Here is a 12,708-nt window from a genome sequence, read left to right as displayed (position 1 = left end):
TTTTTAGGAGCGGGTTTGAGTCATGACATATGTATTTCTAATCAATTATTTGGCAATGATCGGTGCCCTTTACCCAGACTATTTTATAAAAAAATTATTATTAATGAAGTGCTCCTTTTCTACCCAAAAAAAATGAAAATAAAAATAATATTAGTTTTGATTTTCAAAAATTGCTTTTTGAGTTTTTATATGTATTTTTTTTTATTTTAATGATTTTTAATATTTTAATTATTTTTTTAAGTTTTTAGATTCACTTAATCTAAATACATTTAGGATCTATTTGGTAACCATTCCGTTTTCAGTTTTTAGTTTATATTTATAAAAATTTAAAAAACTATCACAAAAGCTTGTTTGATAATTTTTTTGGTTTATAAATAGTTGTCTCAGTTTATAAATTTGAGGAAAAAACGTAAACTCAAAAAATGAGTTTACGTTTTTAATTTTTTTTTTCAAATAATTTTTTTTTTTCAATTAATTATTTTTTCAAATATTTTTTTTTCAAATAATTTTTTTTTCAAATATTTTTTTTTTCAATTAATATTTTTTTTTTTCAATTATTTTTTTTTCCCAAGTAATTTTTTTTTCAATTATTTTTTTAATTAGTTTTTTTTTGAAATAATTTTTTCTCAAATAATTTTTTTAATTAATTTTTTTCAAATAATTTTTTTTCCAATCAAAATTTTTTTCAATTATAATGCGTGTGATCCCATTGTCATAAATAATAAAAATAAATATAAATATTTTAGGCCTGAACAAACATATTTTTTAGTTTATGTTTTAAATTTTTTAAAAACATTTTGTTCAAATCAAACACGTTTATAATTTATGTTTTTCTAAAAATAAACGAAAATCAGTTTATAAAATTTTTGTAAGTATAAACAAAAAACGTAAACGTTACCAAACGCTATCTTAAAGAGTATAATATTTGCGAAGAAATTCAAAAAATAAGTTCATTAAATACAAATATATATATATATATATAAATGTAATGGATATTTGAAAAAAAAATATAAATATTATACATTTTATGTGTATCCATATTAAGTGAACTAAAAAATCAAACAAAACCAAATTTTAAGTTTTATCAAATGGGATCAGTTATATGAATTTTTTTTCTCTGCTTGATTCTATCAACGACTATTTGATTAGTCAAATTAAGGAGATTCATCTCTCTATTTTCTACACTCACTTACGTCAATTTAGATCTGCCCATTTTCTTAACATTTCTATTTACTGTCACTGTATCACATTTTTTCACTACTGTCTCTATTGATCTCCATTGTAAATGAATTACAAAATAAAAAAAATTAAAATAATAATTTTTTTACTTAAAATAAAATACTATAAATTAAAACTAAAAAAAAATATTTTAAAAATTAAAAACCAAACAAAGTGCCATTACTGGAGCTTGAATATCTGCCGAGGAAGAGGCCGAGCAGGGGCCCGATACTTGGGCTGGGCTTTCTTTAAAAAAATTCTGTAAAAATCTTTAAAAAAAGATGGGCCAGTAGGCCCGTACCAACCCATATTGGGCCTAACCAACGGGCCGAACTACCAAGGGCCATTTTGGTCAGCAAAAAAAACCCTACGGTTTCTGAGAGAAAAAGACTACTATATCATCATTCTCTAACAAAAGCCCTCATTTTGTACTGCTGCTGTAGATACAGAGAGAGAGAGCGCAGAAACCAAACCCTAATCATGGCGGCAGCAGCGAGGGCTTTGTCGACGAAGGAGGCAGACATTCAAATGATGTTGGCTGCCGAAGTCCATCTCGGCACCAAAAATTGCGACTTTCAGATGGAACGTTACGCCTTCAAGAGAAGGAACGACGGTACTCTTCTTCTTCATCATCTTTGATTTCATGCAATTTCGTTTATTTATGTGTGTGTGTGTTTTTATTTTTATTTTTATTTTATAGATTTGATCTGAAACACTGTTATTAGCTAGATTCGAAGCAAAGAATTCGACATTGATAACTATTGGCGGATCTGAGTTGGATAGTAGTATCTCTATAAAATTTCAGAAATTTTTGTTTAAAAATTCGTATTGTATTTTTGGAAAATTTCAAACTTGTATCTTAAAAACCTGTTTTAATCATTTTTGATGAAAGAAAACCATCTCAAATTATTCCTCCTTTTAAAAAATTCATCAAATGTAAGTTTGCTGGTATAGTAGGCAGGTCTATCGATTTGTGAGCCCTAGTATGCATGTAGTGTATGCTAATACGTGTTTATTAGCTGATGTTGACGTCACTTGTTGTTAAACTATACTGATTAGTACCAGGGTCATAAAGCAATTAATGTTAATGTAATGAGTGTTGATTCATTGAGTCATTACTTAGTTGTATTTGATGGGCAATCTAAGGATTGCTTTCTTCATATATCAAGTGCCAAGTTTGCTGATCTGGGTTTATTCACCAAGTTTAATTTTTATATATATATATATATATATTTGACATGGGTCTCAATGAAAGCAGTAAAAACTTTTAATCTAGCTGTCAACCAGCAAAAAAAGCTCATTATGAAGGGAATTGAAATGATATTTGAAATAATTATGAATTCTGTTTGGTATAGGTGACGGTCGTGGGTCAGCCAAGCTGCGTTTTTTGCATGCTACATGAGCACATAATGCAATTGAATCTAATGGAACAAGCATCTTTATGTGTTGATGAGTTCTTTTGTTTTCTTGCATTTGCATTTTCACACAATTGTTTCATATTTTAATGCTCAGGTATTTACATAATCAACCTTGGGAAAACATGGGAGAAACTTCAGCTTGCTGCCAGGGTTATTGTTGCCATTGAGAACCCGCAAGACATTATTGTTCAGTCTGCTAGGCCCTATGGTCAGAGAGCCGTCTTGAAGTTTGCTCAGTACACTGGTGCTCATGCCATTGCTGGTCGTCACACTCCCGGAACATTCACTAACCAGCTTCAGACTTCATTTAATGAGCCTCGCCTTTTGATCCTAACTGACCCAAGAACTGATCACCAGGTCAATACTTCTTTCAATTGTTTTCTACTTGCACGGTGTTTTAGATTGTTGAATTGATTTTTAATTGTTGGATGAGTCATTTAGCACAAAACTGCACTTACCATAGTCCAATGAATGAATAATTGTCCTAAATTAGGATGAAATGCTAAAGTATGTATTGATCTTATGTGCTTATGTTCTGTATATGTACATTTTGATTCTTATTTATATCATTATCCTAAACTTGGTTGCAGCCTATTAAAGAAGCTGCTTTGGGAAACATTCCCACCATTGCTTTCTGTGACACTGATTCCCCGATGAGGTATGTGGATATTGGCATCCCTGCCAATAACAAGGGGAAGCACAGCATTGGTTGTCTGTTCTGGCTTCTGGCAAGGATGGTTCTGCAGATGCGTAATTCGATTCCTCAAGGCCATAAGTGGGAAGTGATGGTAAATATTATGCGAAGGCTTGCATTTTTCTCATGCTTATTTTATATTTGGAGTTTTTTTTATTGCTTAAAAATGAAACAAAGATAAATAAGGGATTAGTGTTTGTATTATTCATGGTTGTTGATCTTGTTACATATTAAATAATACCTGCTGCCATCCTTGCTATTTGCAGGTTGATTTATTTTTCTACCGGGAGCCCGAGGAAGCAAAGGAACCAGAAGAAGAAGAAGCAACTGCTGCACCAGATTATGCAGATTATGGAGCTGCTGCACTTGGTGGTGCCGGTGACTGGGGTGCCCAAATTACTGATGCTCAATGGGCTGGTGATGCAGTTCCAGCTGCCATTAATGTGGTTCCCGCAATTGGTCGGGCTGGTGATGCAGGTGAGTTTTGTTGTTCTGCCTTCAATTATTGAAGATAATAGCAATATAATTTCTTTAGCTTTTTTGGCCCTAGTTTTGCTTAGGCTTCATTTTCCCCATGTTTTGTTTTAATCCTATTTTGAGTTGAAGGTGAACATTATGCTCAGTTGATGGCATAGGCAAGCTTTGTTTCACTGGTCTCTTTGTTTTTTATTTATTTTGTTTTGTTTTGTTTTTTCTATTTTTTTTTTTTATAAATATTTTGGCCAATGTTCACTTAGCAAAGCATTGATGATTATATTTTTTGAAGGGTACAAACAGAAAACTAATTCAAAATGACGTGGTTGGCTTTGATTTTCTCACTTTAAAATAAATGACCCATCAAGATGACTTCTATTTTCAACAATGTCCTGCGACGTCATTTTTTTTCATAATTCTGTATAAAAATTCTGTAGGCATATCATTTTCCTATTTGTGTTTTTACCTTCTTGTCTAGACTCTGATGATCCCCTCTTTCTCTAATGTTGGTTGGATTATGCATCTTATAAACTGCAGTGCCAGTTGCTGGTGATGGTTGGGACACGGCAGTGCCAGTTGCTGGTGATGGTTGGGATACTGCAGTTGCACCACCATTGCCACCGCCAATTGACGGAGCAGCGAGTGACTGGGTATGAGAAGAGAATGTCAGCATTAACTTTTACTCAAGACTCTGTTTTCGGTCTTTTTAGTCTTTCGTGAGACTTTATTCTTACTTCTATAAGTTTTTGTATGGAGGCAAACATAGATTTTGGCAAACGATTTAGTTGTGGTTGTTGCTCAACTTGTAGAGAATTTTGAGAATGCTGGTATCCTAAATGATGTTTTTATTTTTTGGTCATGCATGATTTTTGTATTATTATTGATAGTGTTTTCTTTATATTGGCCGAGAATGCTCTTCACAAATGTAGAATATATATATATATATATTTTAATTTTCTAATCTGGAAAATTAAAGAGAGTATTTGTCAATTTAATTAAGTTAATAGTATTTTCCTTTGGAATTTGGAAAATAAAAATATGTGATTTGTCTGATTAATGTCAAATTATATTTCCTACTATTCATCATCTACTTATTTATGTTAATTAGTATTTATTATTTTCATCATAACTCTGAAGTATATGATCAATGAAAGGTTGTGTGATGTCATTTTTATTTACACAGCTGACTTGGAAATTCTGCCCATCCAAATAAATGTTTCACCGGAGGACAAGGGATAGTCTTCAAATATCAAAAAGGATTTGGTGTAGTAGTTTCAATTACCTATTAAATTGTTTTGTTAATATTTTGCTACCTTTTGTCTTTTCTTTATTATTATAGGTAGGTACCTTATGCACAAGTAAATGATAAAAAAAATTTGAAGAGTACAAGATATTTTTTTTATTAAATTTGATACATTTTTATTAAAATTAATATATTTTTTAATATTTTCAAATATTTTCAAGATATTTTATACCTACTTTTCAGCGATAAACATAACATGGGAACACTTGTTAGCATTTGCCTATTATTATTATAGAAGATTAGTGATGAATTTATATTCCTACCCATATAACTCGACAAGGGTGAAACTATTCAGACCATAAGCACATTTGTTGGAAATTTATTGAACAAAAGGACATTTGTTGGAAATTTATTGAACAAAAGGTCATTTTGTTAATCAACCACTGATCTGTTGAAATTTTTATTTTAACCAATATGTTCAAATTTGTATCAATTTGTTAAAATTTAGAGTTCTTTTTTATTTTTTATTTGTTAAATTCACCAAGTCTATTTTTCCTATTTGATGAAATTCACCCAACTTATTTTTCCTATTTGTTTAATATTTTTTTTTTTCCTGTCTGTTCAAATTTCAATATATACACAGAAAGAGAGAGGGTCTAATATGTCAAAATTTGTTTTTTATCTGTTCAAATCCCAACTCTCTCTCTCTCTCTCTCTCTACCATGAAACATGAATAAAAAAAAGAGTACAATCGTGGTTTGTAGTTGTCATGAGTTACAACAGTATTGATTGAAATCACTAAGTTATAAGAAGAAAACCATACAAAGGGCATGAAAACAAATTAAACAGATTTTGAGCAAGGGCAGCACAACCAATTATAAAGAAGAATTACCGGGTTTTAAGTTGAAGTCAACGGATGTTGTTGTGTTGGATCATCAATAGGATACAGATGGGGATAAGAGATAGAAGAAATTTGGAAGTTGAGTGAGAAAGAAATAAGTAGAAAGATGGAATGGAGGAGAAGGGGAGGTTGGGGGTGATAGAATCTTTCTTATTCTTTGGGAGTAGAAAGTAAACAGCAGGGAAGTCGAATTGGAAGGTTGAACAACAACTTGTGCTCGCCGCCATTTGCATTTCCCAAACCACAACCAGAAAAGTCACACCCATCACTGTCGCCACCATATCAGCCACCGTGGAGAAGTATCTTCATCGGCAAGGACATTGACGATGTAGTCAATGATTGGCTGATCTACGTCTTGAGCTTTACGACCTCAACAGTGCTTTCTACTCTTTGTGTGCAACTTGGTAATGTAGAGAAAGAGACGGAGAGACCATTGGAGGTATGAAGGCAAGATTGGCCATGGTTTTAAAGGAGAAGTAATGGTTTTCAGTTAAAGGTGTGGCGGTTTCTGGTGAGAGATTGATGGGTTTCGGGTGGGGGATTCTGGGGGAAGTGGGAGGCGTGAGGAGAAAGATGGAAATAGAGAGAGAGTAAATCTGGAGCTCCAAGAGTGAGAGAGAGATGGAGGAGGGAGAGAGAGAGAAATGAGTTTGGAGAAATGTTATTATGAACAGATTGAAATGTTGATGCAACTAAATAAAAAGACGCGTGGTTGTCTTTATGGATATGAGATAATAAGATTGTCCTTATAGACTTAAACAATAAGCGTTTGGACTTATGACCTTACAAATTTATAAAATGGACTTATGGACTGAACTCCCTTGTTATTATTATTATTTAGATAAAGATTTCTTCAACTATTAGCAAATATTACTTTATTTATTTTTCTTATTTATAAACTAGTACATTTTGAATATTTTAATTATAAAAATGTATCATTTTCAGACCAATTCTAAGGGCCTCTTAGATTGTTGGAGCAAATTTTGGATGATATATATAGTGTAAAATGACTTCGGTCTCTTTTTTACATTTTTCTTTCTATTTTTCAAGAAAGTTAGATATATTCTTCTGTAGCCGAACCCACTCAATTGCCCATAACTAACTTGGAGGCCCATTTGAGCTTGTTTTGACAAGCTAAAGGTATGATAGTCTAATGCTGTGTTTGGTTGGGGGATTTGGGAAGGATTTAGAAAGGGAAAGGGAAAAGGTGTGTGAAACTAGGTGAAATATAGGTATGTTTTATTCACATTTCACCTATCTTTTCTATTTCTTTGTCCAAATCTTTCCTCAAATCCCCCGACCAAACACAGTATAAAGGTAACTGTTTAGACTTTAATTTTTAAAAGGGTGTGGTATTTGTCTATGCTTGAAAAAACCTTTTAAAGATTGGATTTGGATCAACTCAAAAATGAAAGACAAATTCCCCCTTTTGTTTATCACCTCCTTTGGACCATTTGGAAAAATCGCAACAAAGTGACTTTTGAGGAAAAAAAAAAAAACTTTAGTGTCCAAGAGAGAGTGAAAATTATTTTAAACTATTCTAAAGGGACTTTCCAGACTTTCAGCATGGACATTACCATCCCTTTACTGTCTAAAAGCCTAACAAATTGGTCTTATCCTATTGCAGGAAGGATTAAACTTAATGCAAATGGATGCACCAAGGGAGGGTTAGGATTTGGAGGCTTTGGTGGGCTATTCGGAGATGAAAAAGGTGCATGGATCACAAGTTTGAAGGCAAAACTGTGGGCCGTTTACGAGGGCTTAACAATTGTTCTTAAAAGAGGTAAGAACAACGAAGTCATTGTGAAAATTGATGCGGAGCAAGTTGTGGCTGTGACAACCGTGCTACGTATTATATGTGATGTTTAATTAATTAAGGAGACTTAAATTTTAATTATTCAGTATTCTAATTTAATTTGGAGTTTATAAGAATTATTCAGTCTAATTCGTATATGAGTTAGTTGAAGATTTATTTTGGAATTAGAAATTGAAAGCCTAAATGGCTCAAGAAAGTATAATTAGTGAATTGAATTATTTTAATTTCGAGTATCGGATCATATGAGAGTTTAATTAAATATTCAATTCAATTTAGTAAATTGAGATTTTATTAATTGAGTCCGAATTGGAGTTGATTAAGTTATGAACATTGAGAGTTAAGATTATTATGAGTTAAATTTATTTAGGGCCACTTTTTCATAAATCTCTTTTCATTTGCTTCTGTTCTATTTGGTCCACATTATTTTCTTATATTTCAATAAGTCCTATGAGTGATATAGTTATCAAAATAGTCCTAATAATATTCACATTTACAGTGTGAATGTTCCGTGATGTGAATGTTCACACCATCAATGTGAATATTCACATTGTAAAATATAAATGTTCACATCACTAAATTGCTAACCGTTCAAAAAATATTTATAATGATAGAAATGTCCATAAAATACTTTAAATATGAAATTTAGGATTTGGTAGATCAAATTTTCAAATAATAAGACTTATTGGAATACAAGAATATCTTATGGACTAATTGGGGATACAAACATTTGAAAAATAATTTTCTAATAAATCTCCCATTTATTTATGAGGTGTTCAATTAATATGTAATTTATTGACGTAGATTTTGGTTTTGGTATGAAATTGAAGGTCTTAATGGTGTGAGAAACCAGAATTGAGGATGGTAATAAGTTTAATTTGACATTTGGAGCTTTTTGGAAGTTTGATTAAAAATCTGATTTAGACTGATTAATTTAATTATGATTAAATTGGGTCTCCATTAAAGTCAATTAGATAAATTAAGTTATAGGAGAATTTATTAATTAAGATTAAGTATGGTTAATTGTGGTTTAATTAAGTTAATTGTGTAATTGAGAGTTGAATTAATCACACCCATGTGTTTAGTTGTGAAAATTGGGTGTGGGTATATTGGGAATCTAGTGGGTGTCCAGAGAAATTAGATATGTGTGTGTATAGGTGTTGTGCCGGCAGCTTGGATCAATGTGTACGTGTGTAGTGTGGATGCATCAAGAGAAGTTGTGTGTGTGTGATATATGTGCTAGAACTTGGGTTCAAAAAAATAGAGAGGAGAAAAGAGAGAGGTCGAAAGAGGAAGAGAGAGAGAGGAAATTCAAGATTGAATAAGATCAAAAAGGGAAAATACAAGGTTGTTGGAAGCAGTCGAAAGAGAGAGAAATCGAGAAAGAAGAAGAAAAGGAAGAGAGGAAGAACAAAAGAAGAAGAGAGCTTGCGGGATACCAAAATTCAAGCTAAAAATTATGAAAACTTCATTTTAAGGTAAGAAACTCTATCTTCTTTCTAGTGTTGTTTAATTAATCTAGACAAAAATTGATTGAAGATGGATTTGTGAAGATTAAAATGGAGATTTGAGGATTAATTATATAAATTCATAGAATTGGGTTTTGCATGTTCAATCAAGTTAGGTTGAAAAACATGAGTTATGATTCTTTAAATTCATTAAATTTGAGTTTAATTTAGAGAATCATTCTTGAATTGAGTTTTATAAATTACATGTAATAATGATTTATTGAAGATTTGATCCATGTAAAAGAGTTAGGTTCAAATTTATGAAATTTAATTTAGAAATTAATCACTTTGGATTTGAATTTAGTTGCCTTAACATGAAATTGAGTTTCTATTGTACATGCATCATGAATTTTCAAGAGCTTTTGAAGTTCAATTCATGATTTAGAATTTGTGGGTTTGAAATTGGACTTGATATCAAGAAAATGAATTAAATTTAAATTTGGACAAATTTAGAGATGAATTGTAATTTATGTTGAGAATCAAACAATTAGTTTGATTTTAATTTAAACTTCATCTATGCAAATATTTTTGAAAGGGGGTTTGTAGCTTCAATTTTATGTTTCATAAACAAAGAAAGAATTGAAAGATGATTTTAATCCAAGGTAATTCTAATTAAAATCATGGAATTTTGAAGTATAAGTCAAACTTACTTCAAATATATGTAATTAGGAATGTTTCCGCATATTTGAGTGAGTCATAGATGAAGTTGGAGCCTTGGTAATGTGTTTTGAAGTTTAAACAACATTCTGAAAAACCTAGAATTCATCATCATCGCTCGAGCGTAGAATTCAAGCAACCGGTACCCTGTTTCAGGAATTTTTGAAAAGTTGTTTTATGTTCCAATTTCCGTTCTCTTTCATTTTTGAGCATCCTAAATGAATTAAAGGACATGAAAAAAGCCTAAGAAAATTAAGTAAGCTAAAGAACGGATTGAATTGTATTATGAATATGTTATGAATTATGTAGGGTCAAGTGCAAGGACGAATCAAACGCTGGAACATTGTGAGTAATATCTTCATAAAGATATTTTCAAGTATGTTATTTTCCAAATACTACTTCTGTATAAGTTTCATGGATTTGTTGATTTGAATTATGAATGAGTATTCTATATACTTAATTTTTGTATAAGGCTTTGTGAAAATATGATTTGGGCCCAAGGCCGTTTAATATGTCTAAATTGGGTTTGAGGCTGTTTGATACGTCTAATAAGAGTATGAATTGAGCCTAAGGCCATTTGATACTTCTGATAAGAGTATAAATTGGGCCTGAGGCCGTTTGCCGTTTGATATGTTTGAATATTGTAATGGGCCCGAGGCCGTTTGAATATGAATGTGATGGGCCAGAGGCCGTATCAATATGAATGTAATGGGCCAGAGGCCAGTTGAATATTATGATGGGCCAGAGGCTGTTTGAATATTATGACGGGTCAAGGCCGTTTGAATATGAATGTAATGGGCCAAAGGCCGTTTGAATAAAAAGGTGATCATGATCATGAATATGAATATGCCCATAGATGTGAATATGGAAATGATGGACCTAAGGTTGTTTTAATTTTGATTTACATGTAATATGTATTAATGTGATTTACTTAATTAAGAATCTCATTCATACTGCCTCTTTAATTTGGTATTATTCATTGGACGTTAGCTCACTCTTTATATATATATATATATATGTGTGGGTGAGCAATTGGAGGATCAATATTAGAGTTTGCTTTGGAGTCTGCTTCTTTGTTAAGCCACCCAAGAAGTACCTTTGTGTAAATGCTTTATTTTATTTTGTCAGGCTTGAGTTAATCTTTGTATTTTGTTAAAAGTCCTTCATGTAGTGTGTAAGATATTGTGGCCCGACTTTTTGCGCTCTTTTCGGAAGGCGAATAGCCCTACAGTTCGGTCTCCACTTATGGTTCTGAATCTGATGTCACAAGTGCAATGTGAAATAATGAAAACACAAAAAGAGTCTAAATTCGGCAATTCTTTTTTGGAAAATCAATGTTTGAATCAAATGCTAAAAATGGACTACTTTGCCAGATTATAGAGTTGCCGCCTAAATATTGTTGGAAAATTTAGGAAACCCAAGACTCGTGCCAAAGGTCATTAGTCCGTCATCACCAAAATGTCTCGGCTCGAGAACTTAGATATGAGAAGGGAAGGTCATGAATTGAGCACCTCACTCGCTCGATCAAAGATCGATCTCTACTAATCATGATGTGATTTTTATTTACATTATATACTCTTGTTCTGATTATTAGCTATTTATTATGTGATGCGCACACAAATATAGACTAATTTGCAAGAATTGGAACACTTGATTTTATGTTTTGTTTTGAAATTGTTTTGTGAATTTGCCACTTGAAAAAGTGGGCTAAAATAGACATTTAATCAAACCATCCCAGTTCAGGCATCTAGCCTTCATCCACAGGCATTCAAACAATTATATCATTTAAACAATTAGCCTCATGGTATTCATGCTGTGACATGGTAACACAAACATTTGATGCAAGATGCTAAAGCAATAAAAGCTCACCTAGTACTTCAAGCCAAAACAGGGGTAAGAGTTAGAAAAATATGCATGTTCCTAATTAAATGCAATATGACTAATGTAACACATGCATTGTGTATTTTATAGGCTCGGCTATGAGCATGACATATGTATTTTGGACATTGATATTGGGTTAGCATAAGGAGTCGAACTTTATATGGATGTAAGACAAATGGATGCAAAGCCTAAGAATGTTAATGAAATGTGATGCCCTATACTAACTATCGTAAGCAAGTAAGTAAAAGGGAGAAAGATGTGGGGTTGGAAGACATACACATTATTACAACATTTGATCCCTCACGCAGGAGGGTGCGAATCAATGTCCGAAAGGTTCGAATTGAACTAATTATTACAAAACCAAACCAAATGAATAGAATAGGCTAAGCTAATTAACTAACTAATTAGGCTATCTATGCTATTACAACGGACAAGTAAGATTATTACAACAAGGATAGCAGAGATAAATAAACTAACTCTCTAAGCTGAATAACTACAACAATTATAAAAGGACAATAATAACTGCAACACGTTAATGATGAGATTAATTACAATAAACAATATTAAATTAAATTAATTACAATGATCATAATGTAAGCGAGGATGTGCAAGAATTACATGCATACACATGCATAATGTTCAAGGACAACCCTGTCTGTCCCAAGCTTGCTCTGTTTCACCTTAGCCACTGCCCTCTGTTTTCTGCAAAAATACACTGCTGACCAAACTTTGAGGGTCGGCCGGCCCTCAATGAAGCTCTTCTGGGCATGGAGAAGGCCGGCCGTGCCTCAATTTTGTGCAAAACTCTGTTTTGTGTTCTAAAGTGAAAACAATGCAGACAGAGTTGTTCAAGCTCTATTTGTCTCTTTCTTCCTTCTCTGTCATGGGAAAGCCTCGAGAG

General features: G+C 32.2%; 1 protein-coding gene and 1 long non-coding RNA gene across 2 annotated transcripts; both read left to right on the top strand.

The window, feature by feature from the left end:
- The first annotated feature begins 1,594 nt into the window (after nt 1-1,594).
- On the top strand, nt 1,595-4,660 carry LOC114279009 (small ribosomal subunit protein uS2). Its single transcript, XM_028221155.2, has 5 exons — nt 1,595-1,831; nt 2,731-2,993; nt 3,227-3,424; nt 3,597-3,807; nt 4,342-4,660. The coding sequence occupies exons 1-5, from the start codon at nt 1,699-1,701 to the stop codon at nt 4,458-4,460; spliced, it is 924 nt and encodes a 307-aa protein (XP_028076956.2). The 5' UTR covers nt 1,595-1,698; the 3' UTR covers nt 4,461-4,660.
- A 4,363-nt stretch (nt 4,661-9,023) lies between these two features.
- LOC114278973 (uncharacterized) lies at nt 9,024-10,685 on the top strand. Its single transcript, XR_003635126.2, has 2 exons — nt 9,024-9,239; nt 10,236-10,685. It is a non-coding gene; the product is annotated as an uncharacterized LOC114278973 (long non-coding RNA).
- Nucleotides 10,686-12,708: the final 2,023 nt, after the last annotated feature.

Source organism: Camellia sinensis, chromosome 15 (assembly GCF_055761805.1).
Source record: "Camellia sinensis isolate YWXY chromosome 15, ASM5576180v1, whole genome shotgun sequence".
NCBI lineage: Eukaryota > Viridiplantae > Streptophyta > Magnoliopsida > Ericales > Theaceae > Camellia > Camellia sinensis.
Note: the sequence above shows the minus strand (reverse complement) of the source record. Positions and strands in the feature narration are given on the sequence as shown.

Bases quoted from the DNA above. Each gene is read 5' to 3' on its own strand.
- LOC114279009 (XM_028221155.2), top strand. From the start codon at position 1,699: ATGGCGGCAGCAGCGAGGGCTTTGTCGACGAAGGAGGCAGACATTCAA. The intron at 2,994-3,226 runs GTCAATACTTCT...ACTTGGTTGCAG, and splicing joins ACCCAAGAACTGATCACCAG to CCTATTAAAGAAGCTGCTTT. The intron at 3,808-4,341 runs GTGAGTTTTGTT...TATAAACTGCAG, and splicing joins TGGTCGGGCTGGTGATGCAG to TGCCAGTTGCTGGTGATGGT.